We start from the raw sequence: 19,132 nt of genomic DNA, 5'->3' as shown, positions 1-19,132 counted from the left end.
AAAGAACAACTCAACTCCCAGGGATTTGAAAGTAGAACAGCTACTCAAGCTCAGGCCGTTGTTTGGGTTCCAATCAACCAGAATAGAGACATCATGGAACACTTGGAGCACCCCGGAAAGGCCACACCTTACGAGCAGGGTGAAAATATCCCTCGATAAAAATTACCATAGATCTGCACTAATGAAGCTTTAACACAGGCCTCAAAAGGACCAAACTGTCCACAGGTAAATTAACTGACTACTAGAGTCTTTAGAAGAAGACAACAAAATTCAGACATTCAACAACATACTACTCACAATTTCCATCATCCAGTAAAAATTTAGAAGACATAGGAAGCAGCAGGAAGGTATGGCCTGTAACCAGAATTAAATTAGTCAACACAAACAGAGCCAGAAATAACAGGCATGATGCAGTGAGCAGACATGGACTTTAAAACACTCACAATAAATAGAAAAATGCAAAGGAAAATATTAACGTAATGAGAAAAATGAAAATAAAAAAGAACCAAGTGTAAACATATTGGAAGTTTCTGAATATATATTCTACTTCAATGACAAAGTTTTAAATTGAAAAATAGAACTTCTAGAGTTGAAAGGGATAGTACCTGAAATGAAAAATTCCATAGATGGACTTAACAGTAGATCAGAAATTGTAGACAAAAAAAGTCCACTGAACTTAAAGACACAGCAATACAAACTATCTAAAATGAAACACAGAAGGGGCACCTGGGTGGCTCAGTTGGTTAAGCATCTGACTTCGTCTCAGGTCATGATCTTATGGTTCATGAGTTCGAGCCCCGCGTCGGGTGAGCTCAAGCCCTGCTTCTCTCTCTCTGCCCCTCGCTCACTTGTGCTCACTCTTGCTCTCTCTAAAATAAATAAATAATAAATTGAATGAAACACAGAAAAGTGGCTGAAAAATTAACAGAGCTTCTCAAGACCTACGCAACAATGTCAAGCAGTTTAAAAGAGGGAGGAGAGAAAAATTATTCCAGGAAATTTTTTTTCCAAATTTCCAAATAAATTTTTGCAAATTAAATGAAAACCATAAACCCATAGATAAAGAAGTTCGGCAAATTGTAATCAGGATAAACAGAGAAAACCATACCAAAGCACATCACAATCAAATTGCTGAAAACCAATGATAAAAAGGTATTTAAAGCAGCTAGAGGAAAACAAAATGTTATATACAAGGGAACAAAGATAAGGTTTGTTTGTTTTTTAACTTTTTTTAAATATTTATTTTTGAGAGACAGAGTGAGACAGAGTGCAAGTGGGGGAAGGGCAGAGAGAGAGGGAGACAGAATCTGAAGCAGGCTCCAGGCTCCGAGCTGTAAGCACAGAGCCCGAAGCGGGGCTCGAACCCGCGAATGGTGAGATCATAACCTGAGCCGAAGTCGGACACTCAGCCGGCTGAGCCACCCAGGTGCCCCCAAAGATATGGTTTTGAAGTGATTTCTCAAAAACAATGCACGCTAACAGAAAATTGAATGGCATCTGAAAGTAGTGAGAGAAACTGTTTTTATTTCTTCTAAAATACATAGATTTCCTAGCTTTATCCACTGAAAAGTTCTAGAAGCAGTGATGATACTCCAGGAATAAAGAGCACCCTAGTACCCTGACTGTGGTCTCTAAATACTCTTTCCTAGTAACGGGAACCTGGAATCCTTGAAAGAATAGTTGATTCCAGATGTGGGGCAGGACATGCACAAGACGAGACTGGGACATCATACTGTGCCAAGCAAGGAAGCTGATAATATCTAATGGATATATTAGATTAACACAGGAGCCTACTTATAGGGGGCTCCCACTGGCCAAAGACAGGGTAATTTGAGCATCTAAAATATTATTATAATGGATTGAAGCAATCGGGTACATAAAAATCTATGAGATCATAATGATAAAAAAAAAAACAAAACTCCTTGGTAATCATTGTAGGTTACTAGGGCTCTAACTCATTGTTCTGAAATTTGTTAAGTAATAAATGTCAACCATTTGTTTTACCTTTCTTGAATGAATGATATTTCATGATAAACAAATAAACTAATAAATGCAGAAAAGATGATAAAATTGGAAACTGGACGTTTGCAACCCCACAAGAACTAATGAATCTAGGAAAGACTCATTAGTAAATGCTAAAGCCAGTAGGTGAAAAATTGGTGGGGAACTTTATACTAGAGAGATGTGACCAATAACTTCTGAATTCACTGATCAATGTTTATATTCCATTATGTGCCCCTATTTGATTTGTAAGTGCACCGTATTACCTATGACAGATTCTAGCCTCTTCTCAAAAATGAAACAAAAGCAAAAACATCAATCATATATCCAGATCCAGCCACAGGGAATAGAGAAACAAATTGAATGGCAACAAGGAAGCAATCAGTTAAATCCAGAATGTAGGATATGCTGTTTTCTTCACAAATGACATGAAAGAAACAAGGAAAAGGAAGATTAAAAACAAAAACATACAAACCAAATGCAAAGTGTGTGAACCTTGCTGGGATCTTGATTTTAAATGTAAATGGATATTAAATTGGAAATTTTTAGATGGGTTGGATTAAAACTTTTTCTTAAATGTGTTTAGGTCTGATGATGGCATTATGGCTATATAAATTAAGTATTCCAAAATGAAATAATAAACTGGGATTTTCTCCAGCCACCCCTTTCAAGGCAAAAAGTTGAGGGATAGACTCAGCAAGTTGACAAAATGTTGATTTCTTTGAGGTTGGGTACGTGAAAAGTAGTCATTAGTTTATTTTGTGCACGTTTTAACATTTCTGGAGTAAAAAATTTTTAAAAACTCATGTGCAGGGTCCTACGGAATGTCTATAAAAGAGCCTCACTCAGAATGTATACAGTGTTTTACAATGAGAAACAACTCTGACAAGTTTGGTTTAAGTATCAGTTTTATGGGAGAAAATAGAATGATGCTAAAGGCAGTATCCTTATAAAAATAAAAAGGTTTAACTGGTATCATGAGGCGACACTGAAAATCTCTTAATGTGTAGACAAAAGCTGTAAAAGCATTAGAGGGCGTTTAGTGATGTTAAATAGACCCAGGCTGCCTGTTTTCCTGCCAGAGGGCATTCCCTAAAATGGTGCGTCCATCCCAGAGCCCAGAACCTGGGTAAGACTGGTGGGCAAGGCTCCTTGGCGACCCCTCCTTGGTTTCTTCTGCTCAAAGCCTAAAGTGTCAGTCAACCAAGGCTGTTTCCTGAGGGACTGCTTTTGTCCAAAGGATTTGTGAAATGTATTCTCTATGGTCTAACACCATATTCCATTATGCATTGTGTTTTTTTATTTTCCTTATCATGATTTTTTTTCTATTTTTCTTTGAAGTTTGCCCATTTTAATCCATGTTCATTTCTCGCTCTATATGTGTCTGTGTCGTGCTTGCTGTCTTTGCCTCCATTGTTCCTAGGTTACAGTATAGCCAGGATATACCCAGTCACTTGGCCGATGAGCATGCGCTGATAGCCTCCTATGTGGCCCGTCTGCAACACTGTGCACGGTCAGTGGTAGCGCAGCAGCAGCAGGCGGGTAGCCAAGGGCTGATCAGAGGGAGGGAGAGCTATGTTACCTGGGGTTGCCAGCTGGAAAAAGCTCTGATGTGGGGTTTTTCTTGAGAAGCTACCAGCTATGTTTGGCAGAGCTTAAATAATTGCTAAAGCATTAACTTCTGAAAGAGAAGGAGCCTTGCCAAGCCCGGGCACTTACCTAAACATATAGTCAGAAATGCTCTTATGGAGTTTGCTTCCTTCGGCCCACACATAAAGGCTGAGCAAATCTCAGACAGATGTGCAGTCTCAAGATGCACATGCACAGAGTTATCTGATGCCACGTCTCACTGTTCATTCTTGTCTAAATAATGACCCCTTTCTGTCGACATTCAGGGCTTAAGGTTGATCAACCCACAGATGTCTCACTTTGTCTCGTCTAAGGTGCCATCACCCTAGAACGTCTTTACGTGCTACATCCTCGTCTCTGTCTCCCAGATCCATCATTGATTAACTGAACCAGTGGTTTTCAGCAGTGATATTGGATCATTGTCACCACAGGGCCTTTTCCAAAACATATATCCCTCCTCATGTTGTATGTATTATAATAACTCCATGTACCCCTTTCTTTGACAACTGCGGTAGGGACTCACTGTTAATGTGAGAATATGCCTGGTTCCTCAGTGGGTTAGGATGGAAAAACATTTGATAACCACTAACTCTAGCAAAGTTAACCCTTTAAAAGGATTAATACCAATCTAAGTGCTGTTACATTCAGGCAGACACAAAGCTACCTGTCCACTCTGTGCCCACACCTACCACCATTCTGCAAGGAGAATAGCAGGTAAAGTTTAAATCATATAAAGCCATCCCTCCACTTCACCTAGCAGCAAATAAGAGTCACTATGCCAAACGGATTCTTAATTTTAGAGAGGAAGCCATAATTTATTAACCGAGCACATAAGAGAGCTGGAGCCTTGCATTTTGATCTTAGTTTTGCACAGAACCTGCGATGGCTTCATGGGAAGGTCATTTGAGCTTGTTTTATTTCCTGCGATGACAAGAATAATTAATGTGAAATATATATCTTTGAAAAGGATTGTTTTTTATATTTCATACCATTTCCCGTAATTTTACCAGTGTGACTAAATAGCATTGATATGTTTAGGCATTTATCTCTAAAGTCTACTTCTTTACTTCCCAAGTATGTTTAATATAGGCCTATCCTATGGGAGGGGAGGGAAGGCCTGATAATTATGCATTGTATCACAAAGAGTGTCTCTTCATCCAACAGATGATTTCTGTACACTCTGTCTCAGCTCCTGGGATCTAGGAATAGAGGTGTCTCACCCCTGGCAGGACAGCTTACTTATTAACAATAAGGGCATTTGTGTAGGTGATTAAAAGTTTCCATGGTGAAAATAGGAGCAGAATGTTGGGCAGGGACTGCTACCTGATATTTCAGCCCAAAGAGATTTATGGTGGGTCTAGCTTAGGTCCTTAAGCCTCCTCGCTTAGGGATTAGGCTTCCTGCGCAACAACTGCTGGCTGGGAGGCCTGGGGGAACATGAGGATTGGGTGAGTACTGTATCTCTTCTTGAACCTAGCTTCATGCTTCCTCAAAGAAGTCAGAAATTTCCTGGCTAATTCTGAAAATGAAAGTTAGCTCAAGCAGAAAAATAAGGAACCTTTCTAATTTTCCTCTTAATTTTCATTGACCTTAAAACCTCTGATCAGCATAAAGTTCTAGTTTCTGACTGGAAAGCATAGCCAAATAAAGCAACCGTGTCGTGCACACTTGTGTATAAATGACAAACAGAATTAACCTTCCTAGGGGGTGGAACATGATGGAGGAGAAAGGAGCTCTTTTGCACAGAGGGAAAAAATGAAGTGTTTGTTATATCCCTTGCCAAAACAAAGGGCAGACACTTTAAGTCCCACTTCTTAGGCTGCCACTCCCTCTATAATATTATCCACTTGTATTGTTAAATGTTCATTTTTGTTGTTTATTCAGAAGATAAAGGTAGTTCTCTTATTTCTAACAAACATCTTTAAGGCACAAATATTACAGTTCAGCCTTGACCTTGGGGCCTTGGCCCTAATGTGTTAAAGCCAACTGATGCTAGCATGTTCTTATTACAAGATCATCTTTTCAGAGGATGATGAGACATGCTGGAGACTGATACCTGCATACCTGAAATTATCAAATATTCTAAAGTGGCACAGGCAGAAGACTTAAAGCACCTTAAAAAAAAAAAAAAATCCATCCTAGAAGAAAGACCAAGTTAATCTTAAGGAATTAGCCACAGAGATTGGAAATATAGAAAGGTGAAAACATCTAGGAAAAATACATAAATAAGGTCAGACACATCTCTATAGATTTAACATCACCCTTCCCAGATTCCCCTCAGTAATTATTACAAGATAATGTAATGGATAAATGACAGTTGATGTAACATCCTAAATTAAAGGAGTGAATTATTTCATAATCCAGTCCGAAGTTCATTGCATCACATATATACAGAGCTAGCTTCTTTCATCCAGGTGCAGCAGTATTTGATATCCCAACTAGGTAGGTCTTTCAGTTTTGGGGGTACCAGCACTCTTTTATGAAAGAGTAATGAAGTAAATTAATTTACTCTAAGATGAGGCTATAATGGTAACAAGCTTGGTAAAAGAAGAAAAAGGAGCGTTGAAAGGGAAGGTTTGATACCATGGATTCTTCTCTGACTTAAAAAAAATTTTTTTTTTCAACGTTTATTTATTTTTGGGACAGAGAGAGACAGAGCGTGAACGGGGGAGGGGCAGAGAGAGAGGGAGACACAGAATCGGAAACAGGCTCCAGGCTCTGAGCCATCAGCCCAGAGCCTGACGCGGGGCTCGAACTCCCGGACCGTGAGATCATGACCTGGCTGAAGTCGGATGCTTAACCGACTGTGCCACCCAGGCGCCCCTTTTCTCTGACTTTAGCATATGTTGGACTTGCCCTTGCCTAGGCTTCTTACTTCTGTTCAGCCAGTGTTAAGTACTTTTCCTTAGCCCTGTTTTTCATGGTGCTTTAGTTTTCTCTTGGTCTTTTTAAATTCAAGACCTATGTGTAAAAGTCACAAGTTCTTCCAAAACATTTGATTAGAAATCCCTCTTTCAGATTTTGCAGATGGTCTGTCTTTTCTCAGACCTTGAATTAAAAAAGAAGTAAGTGCCCCTTCTGATGGTGTAGGAGCAGGGAGATTAAGTGTGGCGTATGTGGCCTCATCATTTCTCTAAACCCCCTTTCTCTCAGAGGACCATTAGTATCTATGACCCAGGCTTCTGTTTCTTTTGCTACCATACTTGTTTACAAGCTTTCTCCCATCTGTTCTTTCTAAAAGAAAAACAAAGGTAGGGGATGTTTAATGCACACCTATTGAATTTTTGTCTCCTTGGTAGTGTCCTGGACAGTCCTAGCCGACTGGATGAGGAACACCGGCTTATAGCTCGCTATGCTGCCCGGCTGGCTGCAGAAGCAGGAAACGTGGTAAGTAAATGGAAGGTCCTAGCAGAGTAGCAGAAATTAGCATTATTTTAATATGCAAATGGTAGAGGGATGGTAAACTTGAAATTTAGGAGAATAGATATAGGTACCTCAGGAACAAAAGGAGAGGCATGGGTTTAGGGAAGGGATTACAGTGACCTTTAGTTTTATCTATAATATCCTCCTTAAAAAATGAGTCAAGAAAAGAAAATCAAAGAGCTAGAATTTGGTTCTTTAAAAAGATTGAATAGGGGCACCTGGGTGGCTCAGTCGGTTAAGCGTCTGACTTCGGTTCAGGTTATGATCTCACAGTTTGTGAGTTTGAGCCCCGCCAAAGGCTCTGGGCTGACAGCTCAGAGCCTGGAGACTGCTTCAGAGTCTGTGTCTTCCTCTCTCTCTTCCCCTCCCTCACTCATGCTCTCTCTCTCTCTCTCTCACAAAAATAAAAACATTAAAAAAGAGGATCAAATAAATTAATAACCCTCTAGAAATCCTGATGAAGAAAAAAGGAAAGAAAACACAAATTACCAGTATCACAAATGAAAGAAGGGACATTGCTACAGATCCTACAGGTATTTTAAGGATGATAAGGAAATATTATAAGCAGTTTTTTGCCAATAAAGTTGGCAACCTAGATGAAATAGACAAATTCCATGAAAGACACAAGTTAGGGGTACCTGGCTGGCTCAGTTGGTAGAGCATGCAACTCTTGATCGTAGGGTTATGGGTATGAGCCTGATGTTGGGTGTAGACATTACTTAAAAATAAAATCTTAAAAAAAAAAGGCAAATTAACAAAACTGACATAAGAATAAATAGAAAATCTAAATAGTCCTGAATCTGTTAAAGTGATTGAATTCATAATTAACTTCACACAAAGAAAACTCTAAGCTTAGAGGGCTTAACTATTGAATACTATCATGTATTTAAGGAAGAAATAATAACAATCTGACATAAATTTTCAATAGAGGAAGAAGAAACACTTTCCAAGTTTTATCAGGCCACTCTAACCTGATACCAAGACAAAAAAGGCCATTACAAGAAAAGAATATCAATAACCAAATTCTCTCATGAACATGAAAAAATCTTTAACAAAATATTAAAAAATTGAATCTAGCAATATATAAAAAGGATAATACACCATGATCAAGTGAGATTTATCCTAGGAGTGCAGATTTAACTAATACATAAAAATCAGACAATGTAATTTGCCAAGTTAGCAGTTTAAAAAAGAAAATTATAAGATCATTTCAGTAGGTGCAGAAAAAGTATTTAACAAAACGCACTGCCCTTTCTCTCTTCTTCTCTTTTCTTTTCTTTTCTTTTCTTTAATCTCGGTAAAGATTATTGACATTGAGAATTTTTTTAAAAAAGGAAATACTTCTATAAAATGCCAATTATTACGGACATTAATTAAGACACACGAGTCATGAAAATATCTAAAGCCTTTCTCAACTTATTTATATTTTCATTCTTACTGCAGGTAGTGTGCTTTCATTTGTTCTATTTCCAAATAGAACAGGATTTTACTATTTTGGAAATTATTGAATAAGGCTTTGACCATTTTTTTTCTATTTTTTTATTGTTTATTCACTTTTTTCTATAATTTATTTATTTTTTTATAATTTACATTCAAGTTAGTTAGCACATGGTGTAACAATGATTTCAGGAGTAGATTCCTTAAGCCCCTTACCCATTTAGCCCATCCCCCCTCCCACAACCCTTCCAGCAACCCTCTATTCTCTATATTTAAGAGTCTCTTATGTTTTGTCCCCTTCCCTATTTTTATATTATTTTTGCTTCCCTTCCCTTATATTCATCTGTTTTGTATCTTAAAGTCCTCATATGAGTGAAGTCATATGATTATTTGTCTTTCTCTGACTGATTTCGCTTAGCATAATACCCTCTAGTTCCATCCATGTAGTTGCAAATTGCACTGCCCATTTTCAGTATACTAGTAGTAGAAGAAACTTCTTAAATCTGCTAAAGAACACCTACAAGAAAATCTACAGCTAATATAATGAAAGGTTAAATTTTGGACTATTTCTCCTACCTAATATTGAGAACAAGACAAAGGTGTCCACTTTCACCACCTCTATTCAAAATTGCCCTGGAGGTCTTAGCCAGTACAATATGGAAGAAAAGGGAAAAAAAAGGAAGAAAAGGGTGTGAATATTGGAAAGGAGGAAGTAAAGCTGTTATTATTTACAGATGACATGATGGTGTAGAGAATGTCCTAAGGAATCTACAAAAACACTGCTAAGACAGATACATGACTTTGTAGCAGTGCTGCAAGATACAAAGTCAGTGTACCAAAATTGATTGTATTTCTATCTACCAGCAGTGAATAACTAGAAAACTAAATTTAGGAAAAACACCATTTACTATAACATTTAAAAACATCAAATACTTATGGATAAATTTCACGAAAGATGTTAAGCAATAAAATATTGCTGAGAGAAATTAAAGAAAACCTAAATAAGTGGAGAGGTATGCCATAAAATATTCAGATTTAATATTGTTAAGATGGCAAAATTTTCCAAATTAATCTACAGATTCAATACCAGTCAGAACCTCAGTAGACTTTTTATAGAAATTGGCCAACTGATTTTAAAACATATTTGGAAACCAGAGGACTTAGAAGAACCAAAAGTCTTTAAAAAGAACAAAGTTGGTGGACTTAACCCTACTTGACATCAAGACTTACTATACAGCCACAGTAATCAAGAAAGTGCGGTATTGGCAAAAAGATAGACAAATGAGTCATCCATAAGATAAGCTCATATGTATAAGGTCAAATGACTTTTTTTGACAAGGCACAAAAGACATTTTGGGAAAGGAAAATCTTTCTAACAAGTGCTTCTGGAACAGCTGTATATCTATATGAAGTAAAGAATCTCAAACCATCCATAGAAACCAACTTGAAATGTACCGTAAATTTAAACCTAAAAGCTAGAACCATAAAGCTACTAAAAGAAGGCTTAGAGAAATATCTTCATGACCTTGGAGCAGGCAAAGAATTCTTAGTGGGATCATGAACCATTAAAAAAAATTTTTGATAAATTGGACCTTTTTGAAAATAAAATCTTTTGCTCATCAAAAGATACTATCAAAAAAATAGACAAACCAAAACCTGGAAGAAAATATCTGCAACACATGTCTGATAAAGGGCATACTATGTAAAGAATTCCTGCACCTCAATAATAAGACAACTCCCAGTTTTTAAATGGTCTCAAGACTTGTCCAGACCCTTCACAGAAGAAGTTATACAGATGAGCAATAAGCACATAAGAAGGTGCTTGATATCATTAATCATCTGGAAAATGGCAATTAAAACCATATTGACCCACCAGAATGGCTAAAATGAAGAAGATTGACAACATCAAATGTTGGAGAGGATGTGGCACAAACAGAATTCTCGTACATCAGACACCAAAAGTGCGTACTGTTTGATTCCATGTATATGAAATTCTAGAATAGGTAAAATTGATTTATAGTGATGGAAATCACATCAGGTACTGTTTCTGGGAACGAGGATATTGCAGAGAGATAAAGAAAATTTCTAGATTGATAGAAATGTTCTGCATTTTAATAGAGGTGTGGGTTACAAGTTACATGCACTTGTCAAAACTGATTGGATGGCTTATTTAAGATATGAGCATTATATCTCAGTTAAAAGAAAAAGGAACCAAGAATGGTGAATATGGAAGAGTTTGTATTGAAAAATGGCTAGCTACCCAGGGATTTGCCATATGTTTACTATAAATTTGAAGTAATTTATAATAAAATGTTCCCTTTTTTCTTTCGTTTCAACCCTTTCCTTGAAGAGTTATATGCATATTAATATACATTTCCCCTTTCTTCTGCACACATATTCATCGTATTCATTTGGCAACTATTTATTACTTATTTTACTTACTATGATGAACAAATGATTCCTGCCCTCAGGGAACTAACAGTCTAGTGAGAGGGACAAACATTAAACAAATAATCACACTATTAACGTAACTACAAACAATTAGGTGCAGTGGAGGGAAAATAGAAGGAGCTATGAAAATGTATAGCAGGTCCCTGCTTTATACTGTATGGCTTCTGTGAGAAAGTGTTACTTGTGTTGAGATCTGAAAATAAGTAGAAGAGAATTCAGTTTCCTAGGAGCTAAAAAGAACTGAAACCCAAAGCAGCCCATGGGCTGCTGTTGCTCCCACTCCAGCCCTGTGCTTGGATTTTAATTGTCTTGAGGTACAGTGGGCAAAGCCTTGTGCATATGCAAAGTGGAGAGTTGGAAATGAAGCTTTCACATTAAGCTAGGCCCCCAGAAGCACAGACCGGTGAAAGTATGATACAGAAGACATCTATCTGCTGGCACAAAAATAGAATCGGAAAGCTTATGGGTCTCCTCCTGTAGGAGCAGAAGAGGTCTCCCCTAGGAATTCACAACCTTAGTCCTGTCTGTGTTCGTGTTGGGTGCATTTACATAACTTCATAGTTTGAGAAACACCCAGGTGAAATTTTAACATGAAATTAATCCTCTGGCATGGAAGAGAAGCAAAATATAAATCCTCTCCTAAGGTTAACGTTCACAGTTAAGGCCAAGCAGACATGAACTCCTGAGCATCTCTGTAAAGTATGGAATCCAACTAGACATGAGAATCCCAACGAGACATGAACTCCTGAGCATCTCTGTAAAGTTAGACCCTCAGTGACTTTAGATATTAGAATTATTGGCTATAGAATAGCTGTTTAAAATTTCTTCAGACCTGAAAGAAGGAATTAAAAACATAACAAAAGACTAAGAAGACCAGAGATGAAAACAAACCAAATAGGATATAAACATTTTTAAAAACTAAAGTTGTTGAAATGTAAAACTCATTGGATGAGTTAAAGGTCAGATCAGACACAGCCGCACAGAGAATTAGTCTGCTAGAAAACATATGCAAGAAAGTTTCCCAGATGCAACACAGAAAGATGAAAAGTTTGAAACAAGGTTTTCAGACTTACAAGATAACCAACAGCCATCTGATTGGAATCCCCCTCCCCCAATCCCCCCCCACCACTAAAAAAAGGAAAATAAAATTATTTTCTATTAGGTGAGAAAATATTTAAAGAATTAATGGCTGGGACGCCTGGGTGGCTCAGTCGGTTAAGTGTCCGACTTCGGCTCAGGTCATGATCTCGCGGTCCGTGAGTTCGAGCCCCACGTCGGGCCCTGTGCTGACAGCTCAGAGCCTGGAGCCTGTTTCAGATTCTGTGTCTCCCTCTCTCTGACCCTCCTCCGTTCATGCTCTGTCTCTCTCTGTCTCAAAAATCAATAAACGTTAAAAAAAAATTAAAAAAAAAAAAAGAATTAATGGCTGAAAATTTTCCAAAATTGATTCATGACATGAATCCTCAGATTGAAACATAACAATGAGTTCCAAACTTGGTAAATAATTTCGCACCTAGATGTATCCTAGTGAAACTACAGAATACAAAGACAAGGTACTCAAAAAGCAACCAGAAAAGATAGATACCTGCAAAGAATTGATAGATTTCTCAACGCCAACAACAATTCAACAGTTTTTTTATAAACAAGAAAAACCCGCTTTCTTTAAAAATAACACTTCCAATCATATCCACTGCTGCTGATGTTTATGTTGAAACTTTTAAGAATTTTCTTTGTGAAAAAAGACAGTTGAATATCATTAATGTACTGAAAGTAACTAAACCTGTCAAAGGAAAAGGGGAAAGACTTTTTCTGGCAAGCATTGAGAAAGGCCCCAGTGAGATTCATGCTGAAAGAATAACACTGATAGCTAACATTTATTGACAGTTTACTATGTGCCAGTCATTATTCTAAGTGCTTTGCATATATTAGCTCATTCATTCTGCAAAACAATCTCATGAGAAAACTAAGCCTCAGAAAGGTAAGGAAACCACTCAAGGTGACAGTCGGTCAGTGGCAAGCTGGGACTGGGGTACTAGTCAATCAACTCCTGAGATTTAGCTACAGAAGGTTGTAGTTCGGGAGGAGCATTAAATCTCGAAGAAAGAGCAAGACAAATGGAAGAAGGATCTGAGGCTGAAACAACAGACTGTGTGAGCATTAACCAGGTAAGGAACACCCATTGTATGCCAGGAGGGTGTTTCAACCTAGGTAAAGGCCCTGAGGTTGGAGGTTTCAGCACCGAAAAGATGTCTGTGAGGCTGGAGCCCAGAGAACAATACTTGGAGTGAAATTAGGCTGGACAGGCAGGCCAGATCTCTCAGGACCGTCTTCTACAAACACAGTATACTGATTTTAGAAATGTGTGCCAATTTATGTTTACTTCTTCATAGAGAAATAGTGCTTCCAGTGGAGAGTCTGGCTTTGTTTCTCCCCCGAAAAGTAATTTATTCCTTTAGATTTGTTTAGGCTTCGACATCTTTTCCTTGAGTATCTAGTATTAGGTCATATATCTGACTCCCAACATTACAACTCTAAAGGTTAGTGAAATGGAACAGAATGGAGGGCAGGTGGGGAGAAGTCTGAGGAAAAGAAAAGTTCCATTTAATTAGTTAAACCTTACATGTGTCCTCAGTCACAACCATTTAAGTTATTTTAGAAATTAATTAAATTTGTTGAGATAGCATTGTGGTTGAATGTTTAAAATTAAGTATATTTAATGCCATCATGTAGTCTTGTTGACTTTACATCGTACTTTAAAAATACCGTAAATAAAAGCTCCAAAGCCATTTGACCCTGAAAAGGAGGTCACGTTCTCCTTTCCTGCAAACAAGATAAGTCTGTTTACACCTGATAGTTTCTGATGCCACTTCTCTAATTCGTGTGAAAATGATAATTGTTAGAATGGTCTTGAGTGGAAATACTGATAAGGTCCCTTTCATCTTCAGTTTATTTTCCAGTGTGTGGTTATCTTCTAAATATTGGGCCTCTCAGGAAGGATTCTTCTTGACTAGATTTCTGTTAAACAGAGGACTACTAATCTGCTAATCTCTTGCCGATACAAGTGCTTTGCATAAAATGGGTGTAGTGCTCAAAAGAATTTATTTATAGCCTGCCAGATAGGCTTTGTATTGACGTTTTCCTTTTTTTTTTTTTTAAACCTTCTTTCAAAAAAAAAGACCATTAAATCACTTAAGCAGCCAGCATGGCACCCTGTGGAGTACCTCAGTGTCAGAGCCATCCCTCTCTTTTAGTTGACAACATGGCCACTGGAAACCTCTTCAGGCTGACCCTTGAACAAAGAAATTCTAGGTTGTTTAGATGAGCCAGGAGAGCTCATTTGTTTTCCTGGAGTGCCTAAATTCCTTTAAAAAACAAACAAACAAACAAACAAAAAACTACAGTGTGTGGTAAATCATAGTAATAAGAGCAAATTCTTAAAATTTCATCACAAACATCAGCAACACTAGATGTAATCAGAGGAGAGTTTTTTGTTTCTTTATTTTTAAAGTTTTTTTCTTTATGAAAAATGTGAAATTCCTTATGGAAGACTTGGAAGAAATGTGAAAGGAAGGGGAAACATTTTGTTGTCATCCCACCCAACATGTTTTCAAGAAGCTTTTTTTTTCAGATAGCCCAGCCTTCACAGCCTTATCATCACATCGACTGCTCCAGGCATGCACCATTCCAGAAATATCCTTATGGCTTCTTGCAAGTAAAGATCAACAGTATCCATGTGGTGTTTTGCACACATTTAATGACTCAAAGCCCCTGTAGAATAGTAATTAATTGTCAAACGTGGGTACATGCTATAATCGTGTGAAGCATTTAAAACGTAGAGATCCTTGGCTTTGCTTCCAACCTACTGAATCAGAATCTCTGTGTTTAGAGCCCATTGATTTTTTTTTTTTTTTTAATTTTTGTTTTTCAACGTTTATTTATTTTTCGGACAGAGAGAGACACAGCATGAACGGGGGAGGGGCAGAGAGAGAGGGAGACACAGAATCGGAAACAGGCTCCAGGCTCTGAGCCATCAGCCCAGAGCCTGACGCGGGGCTCGAACTCACGGACCGCGAGATCGTGACCTGGCTGAAGTCGGACGCTTAACCAACTGCGCCACCCAGGCGCCCCTTTTTTTTTTTTTTTTATTTAAAAAGGAAAAACAAAACTTTTTGTAAACAAAAATGTATAGCTAGCTAGGGAACCACTGCCCTAAAAGTCATTGGGTTTTTGAGAGGATTAGTAATCCACAGTCTTCTAGTTAGTCTAAGTGAGATTGGGGTGATGGGAGGGTGCCGCTGGAGTATGAAGAAAGCATAGCTGATATCAGGCACATCTCTCTGGAACTCCTCCTGCCAAGCTCATACAGATGGGAAGCCGCCAGCCCTTTTTTTAGGAGGCTTCAGAAATGCATGCTACCAGATTGCAGTTTGCTGACTGCATTGGCTTTCCTTGGTTTTTAAAAATTTGCCCAGGTTTACACAGAGGGATCTTGTTTTTACCCTGTATTTTTCAGATGTATTTCCATCTCATTAAAGATGATGGAGCTCTCTGAGATTACCTAAATCTAAGAGAATGCTAAGTGGTCCTCTTCACATCTCTTTCTGTAAATATTCCCATCTTACAGCTGAGAAAATAAAGGTGTAGGAAAATAAAATAAGTCAAGGTCTGCATAGTGAGTAAACAGCAAAATTTAGGATTCCTCACTAGCCTCTCTACTTCCATTCTTATCCCACTACAGTAATAAACTTTATTATAGAATACTTTTAGATTTACAGAGAAATTACCAAGCTACCACAGACTTATATAACCCATGCTGTTTTTCCTCTTATTAACATCTTAACATTAGCATGGCATGCTTATTGCAATTAATGAGCCAATATTGATGCATTATTATTACCTAAAGCCCATACTTTATTCAGATTGTTAGTTTTTGGTTTTTTTTTAAAACGCTTATTCATCTTTGAGAGACAGAGCATGAACGGGGAAGGCGCAGAGAGAGGGAGATACAGAATCTGAAGCAGGCCCCAGGCTCTGAGCTGTCAGCACAGAGCCCGACGCGGGGCTCAAAACGAACCACGAGATCATGACCTGAGCCGAAATCAGACGTTCAACCGACTGAGCCTCCCAGGCACCCCAGATTTTGTTAGTTTTTATCTAATGTCCCTTTTCTCTTTCAGAATTCCATCCAGGATAGCACATTACATTTAACTGTCATGTCTGTTAGCCTCCCCTTGGCTGTGACAGTTTCTCTAACTTTCCTTGTTTTTGATGACCTTAACAGTTTTGACGAGTACTAGTCAAATGCATTGTAGAATGTCCCTTATTTGGGATTAGTCTGATGTTTTTCTCATGATTAGACTCAAGTTATGGCTTTGGAGGAGGAGGAGGAGAAAGAGGAGGTAAGTGCTGTTTTTCTTCCATTGTACCTGGGGTACATAGCGTCAACATCATTTATCTATCACTGTTGATGTTGACCTTGATCACCTGGGTGAGGTAGTGTTTGTCAGGTTTCTCCAACATAAAGTTACTCTTCCCCTCTGTCTCCACACTGTCTCTTTGGAAAGAAGTCTCTGCGGACAGCCCACGCTAAAGGAGTGAGTGTTAAGCTCCACCTCCTTGAAGGCTGAGTATGTACCTACAGTATTTGGAATTGATTCTGTATTTCCTTGTTTAGAGCCCTACAGTGGCTTCATACTACATTCAGAATGAAATGGAAACTCTCCTCCAAGGCTAAAAGGCCCTTGGCGATCAGGGTCCCGGGGTCATCTCCTAGAGTCAGCCACCATTTTCACCAAAGCCCACGTCCACTCCATCAGTGCTGACCTAAACACACCCAGATGAAGCAGCTGCAAGCCTTGCTTGGCCTTTACCTAGCACACCCGTCCCTCAGATCATCACCCGGTTAGCTTCCCCGCTTCACTGAGTCTCAGAGAGCCTTTTCATAACCACCTTATTCAAAAAGAGTCTTCTGTCTCAGTTCACTCTGTTTTATGACCCTGTATTTCTTCATTGCATCTATCACTGCTGATGGTATATACTGTCTTTGGTTCCTTATCTTTCTCTCCCAGCATAATGTAAGCTACCTGAAGGTGGGGCTGTATCTTATTCACTAATGCATCCTAGTTCCTAGCACATAGTAGGTGCTCAGGAAATATTCGTTGACTAAATGAACAAACTTGTTAATTTTTGAAAGAAATCATCTTTAGGTCTCTTGTGGTTAAAGTATTCCATGTCTTTGTGAACTAATAATTCCCTCTCTGTCTTGTTCCCTTCAGTATCCTAGAGGCATTTTAGGAAGAGAGACCTGGGTTTGTTTTTTTTTTTTTCTTTTAAGGAGCACTGTGAAGTTTAAGATAGTAAATAAATACAGTCCCAAGTTTCTCTGTTATTTAATGTAACGTGACTGTGTTTCACATTTAATTGGGGGAAATCAGCCGTCATCAACACTTACCACTGGGGGCTCTCCTTGTTGTCATCTCCAGCTGGAACTGCTGCCTCAGGATAGAAGTCTTTGACCCGCACTTCTTTGTGCTTGAGTAACAATACTTCTTGGTGCCAAAGAATCTCTCCTGGTTAGGAACTGCTGATAATAACTCTTGATTCCTGTGTTAACCTCTTCTTTGAAAGAATCCTCAGCCTTGCAGTAACTCAAAACTGAAAAGATTCTTTAGAAATCTCCAATGAAATACTATGAGGTTTTTGTTTGTTTGCCATGATGAAGCCAATTCCTTTTGAGAGTCCGTTTCCTCATCCAAATTTTCCCCAATCTCACACTAATAAGGAGCCATTCGCTTCAACTCCAGTTTTCAAGAACTGGAAATCTGTTATTCACAGCAGATTTAGTCTCAGGCAAGCCACTTTTGTGAGGCTCAGCTCTGGCTCTCACAAGAGTCTGAAAAGAATATAGAAAATTTGTTCAGTTGGCTGTTGGTCCACTCTAGAGGAAGAAACATCACCTTTTTTCCTTCTTTTAAGAAAAAAAATATTTGGTAAAAAAGCCTCCCACCCACATTTGCTATGCTGTTTTGCCCCTGTTTATTTAGGAAATGCCACATGAAAAGAACTATTTATTGCATCTTTAAGCTCTAGACAGGAAACAAGGTTTCTGCTTCATGGTAGGTCATGTTTTGGGCAGAACCAAGAATGTGCAGCGTGAAACATAGCCATCTCAGAGCCTTCATTTTGGGCTTCCATTCTGGTTAATCAAAAAAAGGGAAACGTCATCTATTTATCCATTTTCCTAGTTTGTGTTGATTGGCTTTCATATTCTTAAAGGAGGCAACAAGGGTCAGAAATGTCAGTGGATATGCAAATCATAACCACAAATGATTTCGCCAGAGAAGATATGCAAATATATTGAGCACATGAAAGCATGCTCAATATATTAGTCATAGGGAAAATGCAAGTTGAATCCACAATGAGATACCACTTCACACCCACTAGGATGACTATGATCAAAAAGATGTACAATTACAAGTGTTGACAAGGGTATGGAAAAAATGGAACCCTCATACATTGCCAATGGGAATGTAAAATGGTGTAGCCACTTGGGAAAGCGGTTGCTGTATAACCCAGCAATTCCACTCCTAGATATATACCCAAGATAAATGAAAACCTATCAGTATACAACATGTGTCCACAAATGCTCATAATGACATTATTCAAAACAGCCAAAAAGTGGGAAGAACCCAAATGCCCATCAGCTGTTGAATAGATAAACAAAATGTAGTATATCCATGTAACAGAATATTATTCAGCTACAAAAAAGAAAGTATTGCTACATGCTACAACACAGAGGAACCCTGAAAACATTTTGTGGAGTGAAAGAAGCCAGACATAAAAGATCATGATTCCATTTATATGAAATATCCAGAGTAGGCAAATCCATAGAAATAGAAAGTAGGTTAGCAGTTCTCAGGGTGTGAGTGTAGGGGGAATAGGGAATGACTGCTAATGGGTACGGGGGAGTTTTTTGAGGTGATGAAATGTTCTGGAATTAATGGTGATAATCTCACAAGCTTGTAAATATACTTAAGCCCACTGAATTGTACACTTTAAAAGGGTGGATTTCATGGTATGTAAATCATATCTCAAAAAACCCACAGTTAAATATTTCACATGCACTAGAATGGTTAAAACAACAAAAGAAAAAAGACAATGACAAATGTTGGCCAGGATGCGGAGAATTCAG

General features: G+C 38.3%; 1 protein-coding gene across 15 annotated transcripts in view; it reads left to right on the top strand.

Annotated features, from left to right (window-relative positions):
* The window catches only part of DTNB (dystrobrevin beta), a 215,950-nt gene that overhangs the window by 150,664 nt on the left and 46,154 nt on the right, over window positions 1-19,132 (top strand). For 9 of the 15 annotated variants that reach the window (XR_005797200.1, XR_005797199.1, XR_005797198.1 and 6 more), the window contains exons 10-12: window positions 3,425-3,514; window positions 6,930-7,017; window positions 16,299-16,340. Coding sequence is in view for 12 of the 15 variants with exons in the window: in XM_040496237.1 (XP_040352171.1) it covers window positions 3,425-3,514; window positions 6,930-7,017; window positions 16,299-16,340 (220 nt within the window). In the remaining 3 variants the exon portion in view is untranslated. The remainder of the gene's footprint in view (window positions 1-3,424; window positions 3,515-6,929; window positions 7,018-16,298; window positions 16,341-19,132) is intronic. The other 6 variants (XM_040496241.1, XM_040496234.1, XM_040496231.1 and 3 more) reach the window with 2 other exon arrangements.

Source organism: Herpailurus yagouaroundi, unplaced genomic scaffold, assembly GCF_014898765.1.
Source record: "Herpailurus yagouaroundi ecotype Mexico unplaced genomic scaffold, PumYag 188, whole genome shotgun sequence".
NCBI lineage: Eukaryota > Metazoa > Chordata > Mammalia > Carnivora > Felidae > Herpailurus > Herpailurus yagouaroundi.
The sequence above is the reverse complement of the archived record's forward strand: the minus strand, read 5'-3'. Positions and strand labels throughout refer to the sequence as shown.